General features: G+C 36.7%; 2 protein-coding genes across 15 annotated transcripts in view; one reads left to right on the top strand and one right to left on the bottom strand.

The window, feature by feature from the left end:
* Nucleotides 1-27276, bottom strand: part of LOC147829973 (uncharacterized) — a 145180-nt gene that overhangs the window by 79692 nt on the left and 38212 nt on the right. The gene's annotated exons all lie outside the window — the stretch shown is intronic.
* LOC110344459 (uncharacterized) overlaps nucleotides 1-27276 on the top strand; it is a 155986-nt gene that overhangs the window by 121604 nt on the left and 7106 nt on the right. For both annotated transcript variants that reach the window (XM_087200762.1, XM_087200763.1), the window contains exons 4-6: nucleotides 9423-9514; nucleotides 12035-16431; nucleotides 23960-24022. In XM_087200762.1, the coding sequence (XP_087056888.1) occupies nucleotides 9423-9514; nucleotides 12035-12281 (339 nt within the window). In that variant the 3' untranslated portion in view covers nucleotides 12282-16431; nucleotides 23960-24022. The remainder of the gene's footprint in view (nucleotides 1-9422; nucleotides 9515-12034; nucleotides 16432-23959; nucleotides 24023-27276) is intronic.

The following is a 27276-nucleotide window of genomic DNA, read 5'->3' as shown; positions in this document are numbered from 1 at the left end:
AGAATAGATTACATTAAAATACATGTTTGTGTAAAATATTAGAAGGAAATACACTAAAATGTTAATGATGGTTATTTCTGTGTTATGATATTTGGGGTTATTTGTTTATTTCTAGATATTATACAATAAACATGAATTGTTTTAATAAGAAATTGTTTTAATTGGGAAAAGAGAAGAAATGAAAACGATCTCATGTCTTTGTAGAAACTGATCAAATGATTCATTAATTGGAAATCTGTGTTATACCATCACATTTTAAGTGCAGTCCAAAATAAAATATGATTTCTTTGTAGAAAAGTTTAATTGTTTCTTTAGGAAAACTGTCTTCACCTTTGCAATTTGCAGCCTATCCACTGTCACATGTTTTGCTTTTATTCTCTTTCTTCCTCCAAACAAAGTTCAGATTTACAGCACCTGCCGTTGCTTTTAATGTAGTAGTTGCACCTAATTTCTATAGTGCAGTGAAAGTCCAACACTCTCCATTTCACATTTTGCCTTTAGCAACAAGCAGTCTGGGAGACATAAAACCAAGATATTTTCTAAGGGCAGATAGCAGACACTTTTACTAAATATGAAATACCAAAGCCTCCCCAAGCCAGAAGGGCATTTACTAAAAAGGTTGTAAGTAAGCACCAGATAATTTTAAGCTACTCAGATGGGGCAGCTTTGAAGTTGGATATGAATGTCTTATATCAAAGAGATTTTTGTAAAGAATCAGGAGCCATTTTCTAAAAAGAACCACAAAATATCCATCTAGAAGAGGTCTCAGATCCAGTCCAAATACTGAATATAGGAGCTTGGGAGAGTTTATTATTTCCCTGTGCCTCAGTTTCTTCAGCAGCTAAAAGGGTATTAAAATCTCATAGATTAAAATAAAAGTTAACAAGATAATGTTGAGGATTTGCATACGCTTGGCAAATGAAAAGAGTTCTGCAAATGTTACCGTTTCGTTATTTTAAATTATTTTATTTTACTGTTTTCATTTAGCTCAATTCTATAACCAATAAAGGGACTTGTCTTGCTATGAATTCCAAGACATAAAGGAAATTCTTTGGAAGTTCTATTTGGAAAGTAGAGGTGTATTCCAAAATCTATTTGAAATTCATAGACATGGATGTAATTAATTTTTAGCTGCAATTCATAACTTCCATTCATAATTGTAATTCATGACTTCTCAACTGTTCTTTGCTTCAGATTACATTCCTACATAGTGCTCTAGCCTGGAATACATATACATGATGGTAACAACCAACTGCCTCTGTAGAGTGGAATATGTAGGACAGTCATAAATTGTGCTTTGAAAAACTGTCCTTTAAAACAGGAAGGGGTTTGTGTATTTCCTGATTTCTTTAATCTAGTCTTGTTTGTTTGGTACTGGGGATTGAACTCAGGACCTTGCGCTTGCAAGGCCACTGAATTAAATTTCAGGCCATCTTGAATCTAGTCTTTAAGCAAAGATTTCTCCATTTGCTGTACATCTCATCATGGTTGCAGGGATGAACACACCATCAACAATTCTGAAAAGAGTGCCTATGTAACAGAGAAGCTGCACTTCATCTTGAACACTACACCACCGTCCCAGTACTTCATCAAACCATCATTACCTAAAAGAACAGTTAACACTTTAGGCTATACTGACTAATGCTTCGCCTAACACAGTGTATTTTCCTACCAATTTTGGTGTGAAACTGAACCACACTTTCTGTTAACCATCCTTGATGAGAGCCAAAAACCTAGCTGTAAGCTTTACATTCATCTCTCAGAATTGAACACATAGGTGGATGCTATGACTATTGGACTTTAATGCACTGATGGTGGGTTTCAAATGGTACAACAAGGAAATTCCATTTTTGATTGTGAAAAAAGTAAAAGAAGTTTACTGAGAATAACACTAGCTTCTGCAAAACAGTAATGGATCTATCAATCTACAATCTATAAACTAATTGTCCGAATATCACAGACATTTGAATATGTAAGGAAAATTACAATAACTTCAATTTTCTTTGTTTAAATATGCTCCCATTACACACTTTATTAAGAAAGTGTCAGGGCTGGGGATTTAGCTCAGTGGTTCCACCGCCTGCCCTGCAAGCGCAAGGACCCGAGTTCGATCCCCGGTACCAAAAAAAAAAAAAAAAGAAAAGAAAGGAAAAGAAAGTGTCTTCACTGCAAAGGCTTTAAAGAGAAAAATTATACCAGACTCTTAAAATATATATATATATATATATACATATATATATATATATATATAGAGAGAGAGAGAGAGAGAGAGAGAGAGAGAGAGAGAGAGAGAGATGGTCAATATAAGAAAAACAAATAATGCTGAAAACTAAAATCCACACTGTCCACAGGCATGCAGAAAGCTATCTGCTGTTACTGTCAAAAACATGATGGGAACTCAGATAAAGTAACAAAGGACCAATGTCCAAGAAGCTCAAAGAAAAAGAAGACCTTAGAATTAAGCTCCATGATAGCAGGGGTGTTGGTATTTTCTTCTTTGATGTGTACAGAACTGATATTCAATAGTTGTTGAATGGACAGATATATGAAGAAAAGTTGAAAGATGATACTAGAAAATGAAAAATAGAATTACTATCTTGTGCAACAATCCTACTCCTGGGTATATATATTCAATGGAAATAAAACTGGTGTGCCAAGGAGACATGTGCACACCATTTATTGCAGTGCTATTCACAATAGTCAAGATATGGAATCAACTAGGTGTCCATTAATGGAAATTATGCACAATGGCATGCAATTCTGCCTTAATAAAAAGGAATTCCATCTCTTGTGACAAAATAGAAATTGGAGGACATTATGTTAAGTAAAATAAGCCAGGTATGGAAAATAAAAACTACATAACCTCACTCTAAAAATTTCAAATTCATAAAACTTGAAAGTCAAACGGTGGTTACTAGGGCCTGAGGTAGACAGAAAGGATTGGGCAAATATTGGTCAGGGGTCAGCTAGATAAGAGGAATCAGTTCAAGAGATTTATTTACAACATGATGACTATAGTTAATAATAATAATGTATTATGTACTTGAAATTGGTAAGAGGAGATCTTAAATATTTTCACCACAAAAAATGAATATGTACTAGTTACATTAATTATCTTGATTTAGCCATCCCATGATGTATATATATATTTTAAAACATCAAGTTGTATACCACAAATATATACAATTTTTAGCTATTAGTTAAAAATAAGAAAACCCTGTGTATTATAGTTGCATAGCTATGTAGAGGTACACCCCTTCATTCTAACAATTGCAGCCAAATACTGGCATTTTGAATAAGTAAACTGGATAAAGAATTGGGATTCATGCCCCAAAATGTCAAGCACAAGGTGCAGGAACTATCTTTTCCTTGTCTTTGTTCTTTCTGGCAGCTAGCATATCTTGGCCACTACCTAGGAACTACACAAAGATTAAAATTAGGATGCCTAAGGCAAGCAGTGAACTCATACAAACAAGAAAAAATATTTGTTGTTGAAATAAACCACAAAATTGGACCAAGGCCTTGAAAAGGTTAAAGTTGCAGAGTAAGTGGAAATCTTCCAAACTACTATGCATTCTGAGCTCTACTTGAGAAAGATCTTTTGTGAAATGGATGCTGGGCAGTCATAGGAGAATAAAAGGGAAGAAAGGTTTCTGCTATAGTAAGGTCCAAGTACTTAGGGCTCTTTCTCTAAAGCTTTTGAAATAATTTTCCAATATATTTATAGTGTTTACCATAAGTTTTACAAGTGCTATTGTATATTTTTGTTGGCTCTATTACTTCCCTAGTATTTACAAAGAACAAAACCATGGACATGAATTGCAGATATGTTTTCCTATTTTATTTTTTGCTATGGGTCTTTATTTGATACATAAATTCAAAGCAGGACTTTCTCTTGATACCTAGACCACATACACTTTAACAGGACTAAAAGGAAACACCAGGTTTTCAAATTGTAGGTTATAATGAAAGTCACAGCTCCACTCCAGGCAAGAAGCCCCTTCCCTGGCTATAGTGTTTCTGCTACATAAAATCTACTTTAAAAAATGATTTTGTAGAATATCACGACTGAAATAGTTCACCAATCATCATTAGGATCAATGTTTAGCGTTTGTTTCCTTTTAATTCCTTTATTGCAATGATTTTCATTGCACCTGCACCATGCTCCTCACTGTGTTAGGTCCTGGTAAAGACGCAAAAGAAATACCTTATGTGGTCCCTGGCTACTAAAAGCTTACATCCACTAAAATAATTGAAGAGCATTACAAGACCGAAAGAATTAGATGCTAAAATGTGTACTGTGAGCTACACATGTGGTGTGAGATCAGCAGATGAGGGGAGGGCAGAGGGCAAGACAGTTAACAATGAGGGCAGCTGGAGCTGAGAGGAAGCCCGACAGGACATGATGGAAAGAGGAGGTCATTCTGCTCATTGAACAATATATTCAAGAAAGTGAAACTGGGAAAATCATGAAAAATAAGGTGGGGTATAATTTTCTTGTTAAAATGCCCACATTATCTAAAGGAGGCTGACTTGACTTATGTCATTTTATTTGAACCTTAAAAAAAGATAAGATCAGGCCAGGGATTTAGGACAGTGGCACCACGCCTGCCCTGCAAGCATAAGGTCCTGGGCTCAACCCCTAGTACAAAAAAAAAAAAAAAAAAAAAGGTAAGATCATATTATTATCCCTATTTTCCAGACAAGGGACCTGAGATTTAAAATGTGAGAAACTCAGCTATGTAGTTAGTAAGCAGTGAATGAGATTTGAAAACAGGCAAAGCAGCTCGCAGGCCACTGTGTACAGCACACTGGTTCATAGAGCTCTAGGTGCATGGCTACAGGTAAGGAGAAACATAGGTTTAGCCTAGAGTGTCTGATAAAGGCTTCAGTGTGGGGCAACTAGAAACTGGAAACAGAATCCCATGACTGGGACCTACTCTAGGTCCCACAGACTATCTTTACATGGCCACTCCATTCTATACGATGTGCACATGCTCTCAAGGGATGCAGGAGTGACATCTCTTTGATCATGGAATCTATCATTCTCTCAAGGGAAGCACCCAAATTTTAAGCAAGATGGCAGCCAGAGGAGACAAGCCCAAGGGAGCTGCTTAACCTTCCTTCATCTCAGTTTCCTCATCTTCAGTGAAGAGGAAGGTTTCAGTGATCTCTAGGATCCATTTAAAAATTCAAAGCATTTTAGAAATGTCATTAACAGTTTCAGACAAACTTTAGGATATCAGAAGTGGAAATGTTAACTGAATAATGAGAACCAGGCACCATTTGGGAATTCTGTCATGATCGTTCTTAAAAAAGAAACTGCTGGGCCAGGGATTTAGCTCAGTGGTGCCGACGCCTGCTTCGCAAGCGCAAGGTCCTAAGTTCAATCCCCGGTGCCAAAGAAAAGAAAAGAAAAAGAAGCTTCTTTGTTTCGTTAGTGACATGGAAAGGCAAGTACCTGATGAAGACTTCTTTTAACAACTAGAAAATATTTAGCATAAGACAAATGCACAGAGGAATGCTGTATGAAAAATGGAAAATGTTTACTTCATATCAATTTTTTGCCATTAAACACCACAGCTTCCTACCCTAATTAATCTAAATATTCAAGAGGATGAACTACATTTTCTTGAAGTAGGGTTAGGGATAACAGTATCATTAACTAATTGATCTCTTGTTCAGACCTGTGATGAATCAACTGAAAATATCTATTTCCTGGCTGTTTATGTTTAAACAACACCATTTCCTAAGAAGAAACTTGCCAATGAAACATTTCCTAACTTGAGAGGAACACTCTGAAATAAACCTTTGAAGAATTCTCAATGAATTCCTAAGCATATAGCATAATGATTTTAGTTTTCTGAGCCCCGCATTTTCATGTCCTGTGATAAAAGTGAGAAGAGGTGAAAGATTCATATTTTTTATTTATCCATTTTCATTTACTCTTCAGACTATGTGATTCTGTCTTTGTTCATGATTGCTCTTATAAAATAAGCTTTTCTCCCTTTTTCCTCTTCTCTTTTTAAAACTTTTATTTATTGACCTGTAGTTTACAAACAGTAAATTGCACAAATCTTAAGTGTACAGCCCAATGAATTTTTTACATATGTATATACCATGTTAACCCCTGCCCGGCTTAGGATATAAAACATTTTCATCACCTAGAGTTCCCTTGTGTAACTTTCTAGTCAATAACCCTCTGCCTCATGGAAGTAACAAGTATTCTGATTTATTTTCATGGATCAGTTTTACCTGTCCTTGAAATTCAAATAAATGGATTCCAACACTATGCGCTCTTTTGTGTCTGGCTTCTTTCACTTAAAGTAACATTTTTAGATTCATCTATGTTATGTGGGGATCGGAGCTGGTTGCTTTTTATTGCTGAATGCAAGGATATGTGACAATTTGTTTACTGATTCACCTCTTGATGGACTTTGGGCTGTCTCCATGATTGGGCTGTAATGAATAAAGATATGGTGAATATCCTTGTACCGGTCTTGCGTACATAGGCACTTGCTTTGGTTGAGATCTATAGGCAGGAAAAAAGTGCGCTTGCTGAGCATTTCAGAATAATAGTTCAAATCCAGCATTCAGATAGTTATTAAAGAGAAGATCTCACAGCTTTTGAGTAGTTGCCTGTGCACACATAAAGAAAGTGTGTGTCCTCCACAGGTGCTGGGAAACCCTGCCTCTGCCATCAAGGAGGTTGTTCTCTGGAAACCGGGTGATGTTTGAAAGCTCAGCTCTCCTAGCAGGAAATGCATTTTTTAAATCTTTAGCAAAATGGCCAATCAGGCCTCTGTAGAATCTGATAACCCATGAAGACTATGTCTTCCCTGTGCCCAGAATCAAGCAGTAGACTTCAGCCACAACAAGAGTCAGTCATTTTAAAACCCATCTCCCTCCATCCAGATAATCATCTTTCTTCGATTTACAGCGCCTGCCCTGCAGGTGTTTAAAGGTGCTCTTCATTTAGCCAGATAACAGTAACCCCCGAAAGCTATTTCCACAGCTACATCACCCTCTCGCCATTGCCCACCTCCACAGCCAGTCAGCTCCCTGTCACTTCCTGCTGTGAATCCGTAACACACTCTGGGCTGTATTAGTGTCACTGAAAGCAAACCTTACAATTCTACCCCCAAAATAGAAAGAGAAAAATGTCTAGCAGATCAAGGAGAGTGTCTCCTCACACAAATCTTTTTTTCTGATAAGAGGTGACCCATCTCCAGAACTGGAGATTTATATAGGCATTTTGACATAAATCTGCATCTGTAATTATGAGTCATAATGATCTTTATAGGCTGCACTAAATTGGTGAAGAAGAGTTACTGTTATTGACAAAGCATTGACCTGAACATTAGTGGAAGAAGAGCTAATTATTTTTTTTTTCCTTAGGAGTGGGACTTCTCTCCCAGTTATGAATCACTTTGAACCTGGGTCTCTGTGAAATATTTTTTCCAGTCTGAAAACAAACATAACTAAGCTCCCCAAACACATCCTATATCTTCATATAATTACAGATGTATAAAAATTTCAAAACACATTCTAGAGTTATTATTTTATCCTTTAAAAAAGAGTGATCAGATTTGCTAGAGGCCTAAAAAGGCCGATTACGTTTCGTGAAAGTTAGTTGTCTATGAGACACACTCTCATGTCTGAAAGACCAAGGCCTATTTTTAGCTGGACATGCTGGGATTCAAATGTGGAACTACCATTAGCCTTAATAGAGCTCTGTGAGGCTGACTACTGTGTGTAGGCAGCCCAGAAAATGTACTCTTTTGAGCTACAAAAGGCTAAAGAGAGCTTTAAATCACAGCCTTATCATACTTGCATGTTATTGGCAAGTCTACCTAAAAATAGAATCTCATTACTTTAATTCTACAGTATTCTTAGGTTATCCAACCTTTATTATTAATAACAGCATTTCACATTTATATAGCACTATCTGTTCAAGAGGACTTCACAAATTATACACATAAAACTTTCCTACCTTAATGTAACAAGCTACAGGTTAAGAGGGCAGGAGGTAGATGGTAAGTAGTAGCTCCCACTCTTTGGCCAGGAACTGAGAAAATGTCACTAGGTGGCTCTAAACAAAGGCACTCTTTGAACTTGTGCCATTTGTCCAATAAGCATTTTAATTCCATGAAAGTATGTTGTATTTTGCACTGGTGATTTGCAAGCCTCTGGGGACAGCTACCCCAAGAATAATTGACTACTTCTATGACACATTTTGTGCTTATCTATTCAGGTCTTAGCTGACTTTTGCAAACAACCACCACAATATGTATGCATGCATGCTATTTTCTAATCCCCAAATCAACCAGGGGGTTCTGAAGAGAGTTTTTGGGGGTGTTCATGAAGCCACACTCAGCTATTTAAAGTGGAAGGAAGACAGAACACTGTGAGTTACCTTTAAGCTTATACCAACTGCTTTCCAAGCTTATGTAAAGAGTTAGTAGAGTTATCAGGCTTTTTTTTTTTTGATAAATGTAGAGTGGATGTGTAAATGCTTCAAAGCATAAATAGTGTGATAGGCAAGATTCTAGTTTAATAATGTAGCTGAAAAACTGTGCATGTATGGGTGCATGTGTGTGTTTGTATGTTAAAACAGAGAGAGGGTGGGGGCTGTGTAGAGGGAACAGGTATTTGGCAGCCTGCATTCAGTGGAACATGCAGCAGAAGGGATATCAGTCTCTATACATTTAGTGTGTTTAGTGTCAGTGCACATCATCTAAGGAGGAGACAAAGACAGGACTTCCACGATCACACACATTTATGAAGGGCTTTCTCTGAGCCAATCACTGTTCTAATAATTAGATGAGAAGAATGGAATAAGGCACAGCCTCTGCTCTCCAACCAGCTTGCACCCTAGAGAGGAAACAGGTGAGAGGGAATTTCAGTCAGTGGGAGAAGCAATTTAATAAAGATGGAGAACAAAGGCATTCATAGAGACCCATCAGAGAGAACATGACCCAGTTTTGGGTGACCAGGAAGTGCTTCCTGTAGAAGGTAGCATGCAAGGTAGCCCAGCCAGGAGCAAAAAAGGAGAAAGTTCCTAAAGGCAAAGAAATCAGCAGGTACAGAACCCTTGAAGCAAGAGAGATACATAATTCTAGAACCAAAAAAAAGGATCAGTAAGACTGGACCATAGGTATGAGAGGTATGAGGGGAGGTACTGGGAGCAGAGGAAGGAACAGAATCCAAAAGAGTTGTGTGCAGCACAGGAAGGAGCCGGGGCTTTATCCTGAGAGCACAGAGGACTTCACGATGTAGAGTTTCCATGGGATAGGATCAAGGTCCAATTCTGAGATACAGCCTGCACGATAGTTCCAGGCATTGTGCCTCATGGTGGTGCTTCTAAAACTGCCCAGCATCATCACATTTCCACTTATTTCCCTTCTCTTTTCTCTCTACAGACTATTCTAGCACTGAGGCAAACTAAGCAGCCTACCTCTTCCTGTGAACTCGGAAGGAAAATCAATGATAAGACCTCTGAGATATTGTATTGGTTGGTACCAAGTACATTTAATTCTTCTAGCTGCTTTTCTAACACCAGTGTCTTAGAGGTAAATCCTACAAAACGTTAGCATCTTGTGTCTTTTGATGGCCTAAGGCATGGGCAGAGGGACAAAAGGAGACTGCACATGAGGGTCATTTCTTATACATTGACCATGATAAATATATTTGTTCAGCAAAGAAAAGGTGAGCAGGAAAGCCTGGGAGTCTGATCTGGACATGAACAGGTAATGTCTTTGTCTTTTAGAGAAGAAAGTAAGCTTTATGAAAGGCCCTTCCATTGGCATTCACTCCTGCCATGGCATCTGGCAATGTTGGCAGAGCATTGGCTCTTTCCATCCTGAAAGTCTTCAGAGAGGGCTGGACCAGGCTCACAGAACATCATGGTGGCATTAACACTTCTAAAGGCTTCTGGAGGGACAGTTCAACTGCCTTTCTTCCTTGCTTTTTTCTTAGTTAACCCCAAGATCAGGGAAAGAGATCTCAACTTCTGCATTTTTTTTTTTTTTTTTTTTTTTGGTACCGGGGATCGAACTCGGGTCCTTGTGCTTGCGCAGCAGGCAGCAAAACCACTGAGCTAAAATCCCTGGCCCGAGATTTCAACTTCTTACAAAGTTTTTGGAGAATGTACCAAGATTGTAACCTAGATACAAAACAGGAAAATTGGGTTGATTATTAGGGACTGTTCCTTCCCCCTGAAAAATTTGCTTCCAGAGTCTTGCTTTCAGATGCTAGTAAGTTTTCTCAACTCTAAAATGGTGGCTTGAAGGAGAATTTAGTAAAACAATCTATATAAAGAGCTTATCACAGACTTGGCTATTAGAAGAAGCCTTCAATAAATGTTAGCTACTACCTGCCCTGGTTCCTGTGAGCCAGCCTGGTTTGATAATAGTTCTTCACTCCTACCTAAGGGTCTTATGCCCATTATGGCAATTCTTCTTTGTCTGTCAATTTCCAAAGATGCTTTAGAGTTTGGGTACTTTTTCCATTATTGTGTCTTCTGACAAATACTTATTACATTCAATACAGAGTTATCGTTCAGTAAAAATTTTTGAATTAAAGACTTTCTGCACGAAAAAAAACCCATTCTTAGACTAGAATTTGATGAAACTATATTCATATAGTACTTCATAATATGGTAAATTATGATGAAGATTCATAAAAAAACACATTTTTAGCTCATCCATCTATCTCATTTCCAGAGATCATGTTTGAGGAAGTCAACTAGACTAGGAAAAATATGATTACTGTATTAACCACAACACTATTTAAGGTTTTTCAAACTTGACAGCAACTTAAATATTTATCAATAGAGTTGTGGTTAAAGTGATACTGGTACATCCAATCAACGGAATATCAGCAACTGAACTCTGAGGATCTATTCTGAATTTTCAGGATTTTGGAGTGGTTTAATTTGGAAGGAAGGTTTGAGAGAACAGACTCGGTGACACTTCTGAGATAGCTCCCTTTTGAAAGAGGATATATTCTAAATAACTAGCCAATATTGCTCAAATATGGGGAAAATTAGTAGATGGCTCTGTAACTGTAACTATCAATTCCCAGGAATGACAATCCCATGCTTCCTGATAAATCAGTAGAAAACCACTATTGACCCTAGGCTATGGGCTATTCTACCAGCCAATTTACATATATAATTTCATCTTTACCAAACCAGGAGGTATCATTATCCCATTTTACAGATAAGGAAACTAAGTTCCAGTGCAATGCAAGTGATCTGTTTGACTTCAAAGCCAGTCATGAAATTGTCCTGAGAATTAGATGATCTCGTGTGTGAAGCCGTGACAATCTCTAAATATATTTCAACTGTTATTTTTACAAACCTACATGCAGCACTGCCTCTAGAAATGTTAAACAATCCAATTTCTTCAAAAAATAAAAAGTAATACTTGGTTTGAAACAAAAACCACTGAGCCCATGCAGACAAGTTCTAGGAGAAGAATTCTACCCACACTGTCAGCCAGCATAGGCTTTTAGTGTCTGAGACTCCTATTTTGCTGCTTGGTGCAGTTCTTGTGAAGCTGGAGGTAAAGGGGAACAATGCTTTTGGTGGAGGTGGTACTGTTCCCCTTGAGAAAGCCTCTGCAGGGAAGGACAACTCACCCTCGGAGAATTGTGTTCTGATGCCTTAGAAATGGGGAGAATGGGAAGGAGAACGTTTGGGGAAAATGGAAGAACATGAGTAAGTTAGCTATGAGGAAATATTCTTAACAAATGGATTCATTAACACAGATGCATGAACTGTCATTTGATAAAATTAAATGAAGCAAATATTTAATGGTGTTAGGTTGTAGCAATCCAATTAAATAATCAGTTTCCTTAGAATATGAGCATTTTTTAAAAAATGGAGTCATCTCACATGACTTATGAAGCTATCCCTCAATGAACACAATATTTACATTTTATTCAGTTCAAGACTTATTTTTAAATGGCACATTGAGCCAATTTCCCGTTTTCTGTTTCATATTCAATTACCGTCCCTTGTCCCCTTCAGGCAGGCCTACCCCATCATCCTGGCTTCCCCACTAGAAGTTCAAACGGCCCACTACTTGTGTCAGAGACTGAGAGGAGAGAGAGAGGCTGGGCTGCCCCAGGACCTGGAAGCAGCTCTCATGGAGCCAGTCTGCAGCAGCCAACAAGCCAGCCAGAGGGCCAGTGAGCAGAGACTCAGCTCAAGAAGGAAACACCATATAAGAAGCCCTCATTTTGTATCTGACAATCACCAAAGACTTTTCTATTAGATGGAGTGTGTGCTTATGCCATTTATGTTTTGCTGCATTATTTTTCTGCTTGTAGAAGTTCTAGGACAGTCTCCTTATCTGAATTTAAAATAAACCTTATTTTGCCTTTCCTTGTCCATTTCTGTTATCTATTTTTGGGCTGTTTTCTGAAATGAGACTTACGGCAAATAGGGATGTCTTTAACCTTTTTATAATATAGTTGTTTTTAAATGCTAGGGCTTATTTGAAAGAGGTGTTTACCAAACGGGCAAAGTTCAGCTTACTTGTCTGGCTGGCTTAGAATGGTAAATTATGGGGAAAGGCACACAGTGTAGCTGATGCCCGAAAAAAACTGCATCTCCACAGAGTGCTTGGAAGAAAAGCACAAAATGAATGAGTGCCACAAAATAATTGCACAACATCTCAGAAACCTTCATCTCCACAGCTTGATGAGCTATTTGCATCTCTTCATTGAATCTTTTTTTTTTTTCCCTTCCTTTGGAATCTTAGAGGCTGTTTAATCTCAAGTGAGCTCAATTCACATTTTCCTAGCAGTATTAGCTATCAGCACAAAGCACTTCACCCATTGCATCACACTGCCAGTCAGCAAGCAGGGACCTAATTAGCTCTTTGCTTTAATGGCAATAGTTAAATTTACATTATTAATTTAAATATCACGGACTCTGTGGACTTGAGCACATAGCTGACATAAAGATGTAAAATGAATAATAAGATACTGAAAAATACGAGTCATTATTCCCATCATGTTCAAACTTTTAGCTATAATGATATCAATTAAAATTCTAATCCTAGCAAAAAGCTTTGCTGGTTCTTTTGTTATAAAAGCTATAGTTGTACTTAAGTGGGGGGGCTGGACTATTCGAGTTATGCTTTGCAAAGCATGGTGGCCACATAGATCCAGAGACATAATTACAGTTTTAATTATATGTTTGCTTTTTAAAATAAGCCCAAATGTTAAACATGCAGCAAGTTCTTTGGCCTCAGGTGCATATCCCTAGTTCTTACTGTGTTCTGAAGTGCTGCAATCACTCTGCAGTGCCAAACCCTGTTTGGGTTGCAAGACAGATGGGACTTTCAAAATGAAATGTACCTATGACTGTTTGCTACTATATATATAAAATGTCTCATTTAGTCTCATCTGTGATTTTCCAAGAGGAAAATGTTTCCAGGAGCAATTTATCTCAGTCCTACAGGTTTGTATCACTGAATGACCATCTGAAAAACAGGCCCAGAATCTTTTCTTAAAGAGAAACTGCATAAGTGCATTACTCAGAGGCATTTTCAATGCGGCAGTTAAAGGGCATAGAATGGCTTTAAAATGAATTAAATAGTAAATATAGAAAACTAAAAATATCAACTTCAAATGTTTTCACTGAGGGTATGAAATCTTTCATTTGAGTTTATAAAATACTATATATTGTATCTGTGAAAACAAAACAACTGGTAGAAGAGACAAAATAGACAACAATTTATTTGACATGTGCTCTGTCCCCTGTAAAACTCCTTCAATTCGCTGATCCCTATTCTTTCATTTATGGCTATTATTATTATTATTATTGATTGAAGATGTTAATTTCCCCTTTCAAATAAGTTCCTTAAGGCCAGCCTCTGTATCCTATTTATTTTTGCCTCCCTGACAGTGCTGAGCTCTTGGGAGACCCTTGGTGATGTTGGCTGAATGAGCTAGAAATAGACTGGTGTCAGAGAGATGGTGTAATGGTTTATCCATCAATATCAAAGTCACTGGTCTGTTTTGGTTGCATAAAATACATTATTCTAATTTTAAGAGACTAACAGTGATTTCATTATTTATTTGAATCAAAGGTCATGTGTTCAAGCCATACTAGGTCTTACTCATCAGTGGAGTGACCTGGCCAAAGCTCAGCTTCCTTAGCAGCAAAACAGGGAGACTGATGACCTCCCAGAGAGGGCTATGCAAGTGAGAACCCTACATTCCTTTTGGTGAAACATCATCTAACTAACAAAACATGTGACATCTGTCTGTAACCTGGAAATTGATGATAAAAATATAAAAGACCATGCCTGCTAATAAATGGAGTTGCAAGTGATCATCGAGACATGGTGGCAAAGCATAAGGATTAAGTCTTCAAAGAGAATAGGCTGTATTGGGACCATTGAGTACTTTTAAAAAATTAGTTAGCAATCAACATTGTCTTTGAATGGTAGTTAGGGATCATAGCCAAGGGCACAGATGCTGGAGTTAGAATCCTTGGGTTTAAAGTTTAAAATAATAATAGTGTCTGGCTTTTAGAATCCTTTCGAAGATTAAATGAGATAACTTACATAAAGCTCTTAACACAGTGCCTGGCCTTGGGGAACCCTATGTGCTAACACTATTATCAAATAATTAAATTGTATGTCTCTCATTACTAGCTCATCTGTATGTACAGATATGCTTTCTATTGTTTTAAAAGGAATTCTATACATTTTTACCTTTCCAGGAGTCAAGGACTCTCCCTTCTCCAAGGGCCTGCCCCAGGACCTGCAGTCTAATTCCATGCTTTCTGTGTGAAGGAAGTATTATAGACAGCTGAGTTAGGTAGAAATATTATAAGGAGTCAAATAGGGCTAGGTCTTCAAGAGAGTCAGGACAAAGATGAAACACATCACAACTGAGGCTGGAGACACATCTATTGGAGGCCTGGCCTTAAGTTAGGGATAAGATGAACAGACCTCTATACCTCCTCAAAGGACAAACACTAGGCCTAATGAAGTTTAGATAAACGTCAGTCACCCCAGTGGGTGATCAGAGATCTCTGGACCCACCACTTCCTAGAAGAATCCTTGTTCTTTCCATCCACACTTGTTATGTGACTTGTTTCCCAAATGGACCACTATTACCTAAGTGACTATACTTGTAACTTATTGGTTGATCATGGCTGTAGTCCATGTTATACACACATGGGTTTTGCTCTATAAAACTCCTCTGTAAAGTAGGGTCCCCAGCTATCAATTTGGGACTCCTCCTGCCTCTCAGGAGCTATCCTATTAACAAATATCTTTCTGCTCTTAACCTCCTTGGTTCCTAGAATTCATTCTTTGATTTTTAGAGAACACAAACTTGGCAAATTAGACAGCTAACAGGTTGGGAGAAATAATATTTTCATATATCATCTCCGGTGTTGTTTCCTATACCAGAATAAAGGAAGGAAGGAAGGAAGGAAGGAAGGAAGTGAGGGAGAGAGAGTGAGAGAGAGGGAGGGAGAGAGAGAGCACAAGCAGATCAGTCTCCAGAATAAGATTCAAAACCATTGGGCAGGTATGTCAACAAGATTCAGCAAAACTGTCTATAGCTCACTGTTTGTACATCAGGGAGTTGAACTAGTGTCTAGTGGACTCTCCTACACCATTCAGGGCACCCTTTCTAGCCAAGTGGAGCAATTGTGAGTGGGCCCAAACAAGGCCACCATGACAGTGACCATTTGGTGAGGGTTTACAGTGCACAACGCACAATACTAGGAGCTTTACATACATTATCCTTTTTTTTTTTTAATCTTACCATAACCCTCTAATGTGCTGTTATTCTTATTCCCTTTTTACAGAGAATGTTACTGAGGCTCAAAGAGCTGACATTAATTTGGCCAAAGTCAAACAGTGAACACTGGTGGCATTAAGGTTTGATCTAGATCACTGAGGTTCCTAAGTACATACACTGACATTATATAAGACTGCTTCTGTGGAAATGCTTAGGAGTAAGGTAAGAACTTAAGACTTTGGACCTCTAGGACTGTGATGAATCGTTTAAAATTTTGAGATGCTTTTGGAACTGAAAGTAAGTCTCAGTTAAAGTAGTTCTCCTACTTGTTAACTTGGGGCCCCCGTTTTAAGCCAAAGTCAATCCCAAATCTTATGAACAGAGAAACCTCCAAGAGGGCCTCCTACCTCTTTTCCCTTACGCTCATCCTCTGCCACCTGTCATATTTCCACTGTGCTAAAATTCATGTGGAAAAGAATACTTAGTAAATTAATAAAAGAGAAAGCCTGACTTTCTCAGGTCATAAAAGATTAATCCATTTTTTTTTGGAACCTCCCTAGCCAAGATACTGAAAAGAATGAGATTTATTCGGCAACTTTCTTCCCAGATGGGAAAGTGATTCACAAATAGTGGAATTAATGCAATTCATTGATGGTGAGTAAATTTGTCACTGTGGATGTTGTACTAACTCTCTGAGACCAATTCACTCGGGGATTCGAGAAACTCTTCGAGAGTACCGCACGATGCTTTGCTGGTTAGAACAAGTCCTAGATAAGTAGCAATTTTTTTTTTTTTACAGATTTTACAGAATTTAAAAGGATATAGAAAGCATATTACAAAAATCTTTTCTGAAATAAATTTTACAACTTCTAAGAAGTACCTTGGAAGACAAATTAATGAAACTAACTCTGGAGGAAATATAAAATTTGAATAGCACCTATTAAAGAAAGTATATTCCTAGCTTGGAAACCTACCTATAAGACAACGGCAGGCTCATAAACATTTTAACTGATAAATTTATAACAAACAAAGCAGAAAAAAGAAGGAACACTTCTCCCCTCATTTTAGGAACTCAACATTGTGCTAATCCTAAAACTGGATAAAGATAATAGAAGAAAAAAGTATGAACATAGATAGAAATTTGTTTAACAAAACAAACTATTGGAAGTCAGATCTGGCAGGATGTAGAAAGTGGTTTTGTAATAGGGATGGCAGTGTTGGTTCAGTATTGGAAGATCCACCCCCAAAAGTCATCATTTTAAGAGAGGAAAGGCAAAAAGCCATATGATCCTATCACTAGTTGGAGAAAAAGTATTGGACTAAATTCCACAGCTGTTCATGGTAAAAGCTATCAGGAGACTAGAAGTAGAACAGAAACTTCTCAACAGATTAAAGACATGTACTCCATACTTCCAGTGAGAATGCCTTATATAAATGGAGAAGATACAATACTTTCTCCTTAAGGTGGGGAACAAGGGCAGATATGCTTACTCTTTATCTGTCCATTAAATTTTGAAACCTAGTCCCCACCAAAATAGTCTGTCAATAAAATGACACAACTAGGATAGGATTGGCATGGCAGAAGCAAAATCTTTATATGTAGATGAAATGATCATCTACAGAGAAAATACTAAGAAATCTCTAGGAGTCCCTAGAACTTGTACTTGAATTTATCAGGATTAGAAAACACAAGGTATATATAAAAATTCAGGTCTGTGTATACTTGCTATAAATGAAGAATTGGATATTGAAATTTAAAAATTATGTAGGAGTACAAAGGACCTAGAAAAGTTAAAAACAAAAACAAAAACAAAAACAGTGTTGGAAGATGTTTAGTACCTAATTCTAAGACTTCTTCTAAAGCTACAGTAATCAAGGCAGTGTTGATGTAAGGAAAGACATACAGATCATTGGAATAAAACAGAGAATCTAGAAATAGAACCACACATATATGGTCCACTGAGTTTTGAAAGATTATTTAACATTAACATTTTATAGAATATAAACTCAATTCAAGAGCTGAGGAAGAGATAGTGTTTTCAGCAAATGGCACTAGAACACTTGGTATCTGTATATAAAAAATTAACCTCAACCCTTTTTTTCCATGCATGAAAATAACTTGAAAGGATCTATGAACCTAAATAAGAAAGCCTAAAAGTATAAAACTTTAAGAAGAAATTATAAGGGAAAATATTTATGAATTCAGGGTAGGCAAGAACTACCTAGGATACAAAAAACATGATGTATAAAAGAAAAAATTGATAAATGAGATTCCATCAAAATTTAGAACTTTAAATGACATTATTAAAATGAAAAGTAGTCCTTAAACAGACCATATTTACAATGCATATAACCTATGACAAGAATATATAAAGAATTCTTAGAGCTCATTAATAGACAACCCAATTAAAATGTAGACATAAGAAGATGATAACTAGCCAGTATAGCACAAGAAATGGTGTGCAACTCTAGAATCAGAAAAATACTAATCAGTACAATAATTAGATTAAATTATACACTCATTAGGGAGATGAAGTTAAAAGTTTCAAAAGCCTTGTCATGACTTTTTCTTTTTGTTGGATTCTCCCCCTTTGCGTTTAATTTGTCACGATCAATGGATTCGTTCTGCTGGGTTTCCTGGGGTTGTGATCCTCATTGTCTTTTCCTAGGGTATTGTCTGAAATTTTTTGGAGTGCCGGTTTGGTATTCATGAAATTCCTGAGGTGCTCTTTGTCATGAAAGTATCTTATTTCTCCATCAATTTTGAAAGATAGTTTTGCAGGGAACATCAGTCTGGGTTGGAGGCTGTTTTCCTTTAGGGCTTGAAATACATCACTCCCAGCTCTTCTTGCCTTGAGGGTTTGCATTGAGAAGTCTGCTGTGATTCTGATGGGCTTTCCTTTGTATGTGATTTGTTTCTTTTCTCTCACTGCTTGTAGAATTTTGTTCTTCTGTTGGATTTCTGGAATCCTAATTATTATATGCCTATGTGTAGATTTTTTTTGATTAAGGCTAGCTGGAGTCCTATATGCCTCACTTATCTGTATGTCAAGTTCTTTTCCCCTCCTTGGGAAGTTTTCTGCCATCACTTCTGTGAACAGTTTTTTTATGTCATCGGCACTCTCTCCTGTTTCTTCATTGACTCCAATCTGTCTTATGTTATTCTTCTTTGCATTGTCCAGCAGCTGGTGGATTGATTTCTCATGTTCCCTTACAATTTTAAAGCAATTTTTCTTTTCCTCCTCACTAATTGCAATCTTATCTTCTATATCTGAAATTCTATCCTCACATAGGTTCATTCTGCTGTGCAGACTTTTGATGGAGTTTTTAATCTCTTGGAAATGTTTGTATCTGTTTTATGGATTCCATTTGTTTCCTATGTTGGGATTCCATCATGTTCCTCAGATCCTCTATTTTTTGATAAGTAGCAATTTGATCCTTTGCCACCTTGAAATTTTTTTTTTTGGTACTGGGGATTGAACTCGGGTCCTTGCGCTTGCACGAGGAAACCACTGAGCTAAATCCCAAGCCCGACAACCTTAAATTCTTGAATCTTTGAAACATACTTTTGAGAAATGTGGAAAGAATTAATGTTTCCATTTTCTTGCTGGAGAAGCTGAGGATTGTGTTTAATAAGAAATGAATTAGATGATCTCAGTTCTTCTTCAGTTCTATGGCCATTCCAGCTCTCACTTCATGAATATCTTCTAGGGTCATATTTTTTTAAATTTTAGGGTCATTTTTGCATAGTTATTCCTGGGTCATATTTTTTAACATGATCATCACAACTGGGCTTGATATGATTTCTCTGACTCAGCTGTGGCTGCTGTTGTTACCACAGGTGAATTTGAAACTTGCCTTCGTGTCCTGCTTTCAAGGGCTTCTGCTCTATTTTCAGTTCTGGCCATTCTGAAGAGTTTCATTCTTTGGAGGGGCACCACTCCATGCATTATGTACTAGCTGCTTCCTTCATACTAAGCTGAAGGTCATTGTTTATTGAGCCAAAGTTGGCAGTGAGAATAGAAACGAGTGGGAAAAGGATGTGTATTTGAATTCACATCATGTTTTTTATGCCCATGGCTCCATGGCATGCAGCAAGTATAAGAATTTTTTTATTTCAGTGAATTTAAGTAGTCCTTAAAGAAATAAATATGGAAAGAAATTGAATTTTGGAAAATAAAGAAACTTGTACTAAAGAGCAATGTATGTTACCTTGATGCAATGTAATGCTCTGAATGGAAGAATTCCTTTGAAAAAGGAAAGCTGACATTACTAGCTCCCCTAAGCTGTTAAAGTGAGTTAGACATTGACTCTGAGCACTAGGGGGACCTAGAAAGAGGGGAAGCCATTTCTTATAATGCAATGGATAGTAATTCTGTAGTCATGCCATCCAAAAGCCCATGAAATGCTCTTTAATTCTGGTATGTCTTATGTAGGATTTAAAATGTCTAAAGGGATTTGCTAGGAGAGTTTTTTTATTTTTGTTTTAAATAAGGATGATAGACCAGAATTGATAGGGTCTTTTCTTCTTTGACTTTAATAAAAAAGGCCTGTTTTTAATATGATCACTTATCTAGCAACTGTGTTTCCTTTATTAGTAGTATTATCAATAATTATTCACTGTATATTTTATCCCCATGATGCTATAGTATATAGCTCAGTGTTTCTGGGCTTCTTCAGATTCTTCTCTGTGAGTAATTTGCCTTCTTTGGATATTTGATGGATGACTTTATGTGAAAGAAATATTAAAATACTCCAATGAACAATGTACACATCTATTGTGCATTCCACATTAAAAGTGTCTAGAAGCTTGTTATGAATACAAAGCTTTGGTTCATTTGCTTTCTCCAACTCACCTTTCTCCATATTATAACACTTGCTGAATGTACTGTTTGTTTTGATGTAGACTGTTATTTATAAAAAGTCTGCAGAGGAGGAAAACATAGGCAGTATTGTTCAAAGAATCATTAGGGAGGAATTATTTCAGATAATAATGTAATTAGATGCATGTGGAAATAAATGTAAGTATTCATATTTTAGCTATTTCTATAGGAATATAGCTGGGGCTAATTAAGGGAATGTCAACTAATTTATAATATTTAAATTTATTGTTAAACTTGATAATATATCTGAAACTGCAAAAACTAAAACCACCCCAGCCCTGGTTCAAAAGCACTTCTTTAATTCAGGGTCAGATAAACACGCTTTTTAGTCATATACTAAAATTTCAATTTTGTAGAGCCTTCTAGATCTTAAAAGGAGTCAAAGGCAAAAGAAAATTCCCCACAAATCTGCCATGTTCAAAGTATCCACTTCAAAAGAGAACTTTTTTATGTCCAATTTATCCTGACAAAAATTCTCTTGGGCTTTTATTTCAAAAGATGAAAAATGAGCCATAGCAATCAATGGTGTATGTGACTATTTATCTGTTTACACCTATCCAAGTGATTGCTAGAAAAACCAGATTAGACTGTGAATGTGATATGAAGAATGTGTGCTATTCACAAGCCCATGGCCCTCAGAGGAGAAATAGGTTAAAACCTCAAAACCAAGTTTTAGAAACCACACATTTTATTTTTGTGAACAATAATTCAAGGCCTATTTTTTTCAGGCAAAATATACATACCTATTTTTAAATAAACCTATTGTACAGTAAATCAATTTGCAGTTTAGAGTTTTTCTGAACCAAAAATACTGCAAAGCAAGTTATTAAATAATATCCATCTTAATTTGGGTGACATTTGTCTATCTGAAAAATACCTTGTCATCTAATTTTGATTAATTAAAGAGTATCATAAATGCACTGGAGAGGGCTTTTATTCTGTGGCTTTACTTTCGCAAAGCAAAAAGCTTTTGTAAAATTAATAGTGGCCGAGAATCATTCTCATTTTGTAGTTCCTGATTTTCACAGACTGGCTTTCCTTTAAGTGAATATGCACCTGTAGGAAATTTTATATGGCAGCCACTCTGCCATCATCAGAAAGCAAATTCCTTTTTTGAAAGAAAGTAGAAAATACATGGTGGCATATATGACTCTTTTATGGCCACATCTGCACAGCTCAGGGAAAAGTTTGCAGGTACGTCTGCTGATCCCATTACAAAGCTGTTATGAGAGAATAAAGTTGCACCTTTGATGGGCTATTGCAGTGAGTTAGAGGTCCCCTGTCTTTAGAAGTTTTGCATGTCACTGAGCAGAGCATATTGTAGACCCAGAAACTCTTTATGAAACTAGCTAGATTTTGGTCATTTCCATTAAGTATCAGTGAGCTCATTAAATAGAAATGGAACACACACACAAACACAATCACACACACACACACACACACACACACACCAGTGGTAAAGGGAAGCTTAGGTTATTTCTGATTTTCACCTCCCTGATAGTAAGCCCACTATGCTCATAACAGTGCTGTCAGGACACCACAAAGAACAAAGCTGCTTTCAGAAGCAGTAAGTGATTTCATTCTATTAACATCCAGGTGATATGTGAAGCCCATTATCACATCACTAATGTTGAGGCAGACATTTCCTCTCCAACCCAAGGTAGTTCGAATGTTTATGAAATGTGTGACTGGAAAAGCATCCTCAAAAACCCTGTTCATTTCCTCCTACTAATGTCACTGAATGCTAAAAACAACCAAAAATGGCAAAAGAAGATAAAATTGAATTCCACATGCAAGATCACAGGAAACATGTAAACAAAATCTGCAGGATTTAATGGAAAGATTTTGGTAAAATGCTTACATTCCAAGGGCAGTGGGTCCCATGTCAGAGAAAGCCAGGCATACTAAGGGGGAAAAACTGATATTGTTAAAAAAAAAAAAAGTAGTTCCAGCTCTTTGTCACAGATCACTGAATGCTCAGGAGTCAACCCTGATGGTTTCTTGATCTCTGCAGGAGGACATCTTATAACATTGGGGCCACCTCGGAGGTCCCCAGCCAGCTAATGTGCCCTGCAAAATCAATGTAAGTTGTAAGCAGGACAATCAACTCCTGGACACATCAAGTATATTGAAGTACAGAGATAAATAGGCTGAAAACAGAATCTGCAATAGGATTAAAAATAACCACTGCTATACAATTTTAAGGAGTTACTGGAAAATGATACATACATTCTTGTTTAATATTTTGCCAACAGTTCCAAATGCAAAGAGCTCATAATACCCAGAATTGTAATTTATTTTCTGAATAAAGAATCCAAACTGAATAAATGGAAATTTATCATTTTCCAGATGGCAACAAAAGTCCCTCAATTAAGCTGTTTTTTTAAATGAGATATATTACTTCAAAAATAGTTAAGATTTGAGTTCTAGGTAAAATTTTTAAAATCTAATATGAATGCAGTAAAATCAATACTGATTATTAGAAGTAAAGGTGCTAATTGAGCCTGTAAAACCTTTTAAGAACTAAGAGGAGAAAATTTCCAGTAAAACTACAATAAATTACTATTAAATAACCAGAATATTTGTGTGGAATTTAATGTCAGTACATCAGCTTCTCTTTAATTCAAAAAAAATAGTGAATTACTGATTCACCCAGGAAGACTATTCCAGTAATATTATAAGAGCAGTGTCACTTTGGCAAGTTTCCTTTCAACTTGTATTTCATTATGTTCTAAAAAAATTCATGTTTTTAGATTTCTTATGCTTTTAAAAATTCATTTTTAATCACCACTTTTTTTAAGCTTCTAAGTCATTCAGAGTCTGGTATATACTGTTCTTACACTAAAGTGAAAGCAAAACCACTTTTTGACAGAACATATCATAATATTTAACACAATTTTCTGATAGAAGAGATCTTGATAACAAGTTCAAACAAATAAAAAAGACTCTACTTACTGAGTTATTATCAGTTCTGACCCAAATTTTCAGTAAATTGCCTTAAATAAGGAAATTCTGCCGTGTCCAAATCACTTATAAAAGCTTCCTTTAACCAGTGTAGTAGCTGCTGCTTATTTAGGATTAAAGTACCCCAGCATCAAATCTGAACGTTAGTGTTCAGATACTCTTATTTAAGAATATTTCATTCCAGAACATTCTGAAAGCTCCATATAGTCTGAAATCCATTGTCTGAAGCAACATCTAAATGCCTTGAGACATGCTATTTTTCGTTTTAGAGGAAAAAGAAATTTTGGTCCCTTACCAACAACAGCTGCTTCTATGTCTTTCTCCCTCTCATTTAGTGTTGTTCAAGATTCCCGAAGGCACCTGGAAATACTATGGGAAGTGCCCTGAGAAGACATTAGGTAGGTCTCACTTTCCTCATTTGTTCCCGTTGGTACCTGAAGAACCCACCTAAATCATAGATTGAGCAACACTCTACCCAGAATCTACCTCAAAGAATATCCAGCTCCAGTTGGTCATTTCACTATAAGAAAACCAAGGCCCAAGAACGTGAAAAGTTAGTAGAGAATTGAGACTGGAGATCTGTCCCTTGGTTTCCATCCCAGAGGTCTCTTTCCAGTACACAAGTTGCCCCATAGTTTTTAGGGACTGCTTTTAGTATTGCTGGTTGGTTTCTTCTGAGGAGTCTCTGGGTGAAAGTCTTTAGATGGCCCTAGGAGTTTAGGCATTACAGGTGGTCTGTGGTCATACAGAGTTCCAAGTCAGCTCCTGAACAGGAATGGCTGCAAACCCCATAAGTAGAAGGCAGATGCTTAGACTCAGTGGGATCTGCAGACACACAAGTATCCCCCAGGTGTGCTGTCAGGACATTATAACTCATATAATTGTAAAATTTTCTACAACAAATATTACTTTTATAATAAAAATACTGTTATAAAATATTAACAGTGATAATAATGCCTCTTTTAACATCATTGTATACTTTATGATGACTTTTCCTGTAGATATCTCATCTTATCTTCATAAAGATGTGATGCAGGGCTGGGGATTTAGCTCAGTGGTGCCTCCATCTACTTCGCAAATGCAAGGTCCAGAGTTCTATCCCCAGTACCAAAAAAACAAAAAATGTGATGGAATACTGGTATCCATATCTGCACATGAGGAAGCGGAGGCACAGAAGGATTAAGCAATTTGCCTAAGGATACTTAGTTCTTTAGGTACTAAGCAAAACATGAACCTGACCCCCAAAGTCGACTGAACTAAAGTTTTCTTCTAACTCTCATGAGTGTATTATAACTCCATCTTGCTGAAAGTATATTTAATGAATAAAACTGTACAAGAAAACAAATCAACAACTACAAAATCAAGGACTTCAATAATTTACTTACTACCAACGTAACATGCATCAAACCTCATGTAACACTTATCAGCCCAGGGCAGCTGCAATGTTCTTTCCCATGACACATCTTAGAACTCACTGTAATTGATGATCAGGGCTGTGTTTGAGTCCTTGGAGCACAACTGAGAACTTGGGTGTCTGGGAACTTGAAGTGAGTTACCACATGTGTTTTTGCCTCTTATTTCACAAGAAAGCCTTTCTGTCATCCACAGCCTTAGCAAGGAGGGAGAGTTTCATGAAGGGCCACTGTGGGGCTCTTCAGATGGATTATCTGGGAGAATTGCACGCAACTGCTTTTACTGACATTAAGCTGGGGCAAAACCATGGCTCCAACTAGGGAAAAATGAAAGACTTAGGGTAAATGGCTGCTGTCTTGGTAACTTTTACTCTTGATCTGGTGTCAATACTTGATTGTAACTTTCCAGATGTTTTAGTTTTCTGGAATGAATAGAAAATTGTATGATACATGCCTGGGTATACACACACCCATACACACACATATGCACACACACATGTAAACATTAATTGGAGGCAGAATTCTGCTCTAAGGGTCAACTCTGTCATAGATTGCATGAAAATAATAGTAGTATGATGCTTTAAACTACTATTTGATCCTTGGCTTATTTTTATTTTATTCATTAAGTTTTTTGTATATACTTTATCATTTCTGTTTTTCTAATTATTTATATTTCCTAGCACATTTCTGATTCAGTTTTCACCGTAGGCCATGGGTGTCCAACCTTTTGGCTTGCCCGCACTGCACTTAGTGAGGAGGAATTGTCTTAAGCTGTATATAAAACATATAATATACTTAATGAGTATAAGTAATAAAACTTACTTCTTTTTAATTTTTTTTTTGGCACCAGGGATCTAACTCGGGTCCTTCCACTTGCGAGGCAGGAGGCAGAACCAGTGAGCTAAATCCCTGGCCCTATTTTAATATTTTTATTGTAATATTTTAAAAGGGCAATATAAATATATAACTAGTGGTATATTTGATTTTAGTTTTGTGAGACTAATGCATCAATGTCTGCTTCCACCGAAGTGGGTGCAATTCTTAGTGAGTTCTCATGATGCTCATTAGAAATTCTTGATCGAATTTTAATCTTATTTAATGCACACTATCTTTAAACATAGTTGTTCACAATGTATATATGGTTAAAAAGCAAAGACATCTATCAGGCATGATAGTGAAATGAGGAATATGTTTCTCTAGGAAGGTAAGCCTTCTTAAAAGTCTAGTAGAGAAACTGTACATGATCAAATTTTTCTTGGAGTTGAATGTCTGTTTGCAACTCTATACATTCCATTTGAAAATTTGAAAGCAATGTATTTATGATGATTAAAAATATAGTCACAGATAAGTCAAATAATTTATTTTGTTTGAAATCTTGAAACCTATTCTCAAATCCCTGTATCAAAACCAAAAGCAAGCCTGCATATTTTTCATTGTTCACAGGATTGTGTCTCACCAATATATCAAAATGCATAAAATTATTTTCCATAATTTGAGCTTGCCAAATCATCAAGGGTGGAATGTCTGATACACATGAGTTTCCATTCCACTGATTGTGTGTGATGGGCACAGGAGGCAGAAGTAGCACTCCCCTATTCTACATTCTGTTGTTTCCCGCACAGCCTGCATTCAAACACTTTGTGATACAATCATAAAAAATATTGTTAAAAATCAGATGATAATATTAAAAGTTTACAATGTTGTGAGGCCATGTTACTAGGGGTCCAAAGCCACTTGTGGCCTGTAGGCCTCCAAGGACATTCATTGGCTTCAAGGCTTTAAAGTAAAATCCAACATACTCAGTTAATTTCTTTAAAGTGCTATTGTGTGAAATCACTTTACAAATTATAAAGCTATATACAATGCAAGATAATATGATCATTAAAGTAATTCATTAATTAAATTCATGTACTCATTAGCCAAGAATTTATTTTTACTCATCATTGTAGCAGCGCAATCTCAAATATCTGATAATGTCAAAGTTTCCTGAGACCCCTTTGTTTTGCTTTGGGATTGTAAACAGTAGTTTATCCAGTGAGCAATGTCTCTTTGAAATGGGTCCTAAATCAGAAGGGTAACATACAAAGCCTTTCCATTTTAAATTTGCAAACAATTGAATTTGAGTAAGATTTTGAACACATACCTTTCTATTCAAAACAAAGATTAAAATTTCTTAGCCTATTCAGCTGAAAGAAATCTTTGGTAATGAAAGGCTGCACATAGCTCAAAGTAATGTGGGT

Source organism: Heterocephalus glaber, unplaced genomic scaffold (assembly GCF_053883595.1).
Source record: "Heterocephalus glaber isolate CG9 unplaced genomic scaffold, H.glaber_assembly_v1.0 deba00000347, whole genome shotgun sequence".
NCBI lineage: Eukaryota > Metazoa > Chordata > Mammalia > Rodentia > Bathyergidae > Heterocephalus > Heterocephalus glaber.
This window is presented reverse-complemented; position numbering and strand designations above follow the sequence as displayed.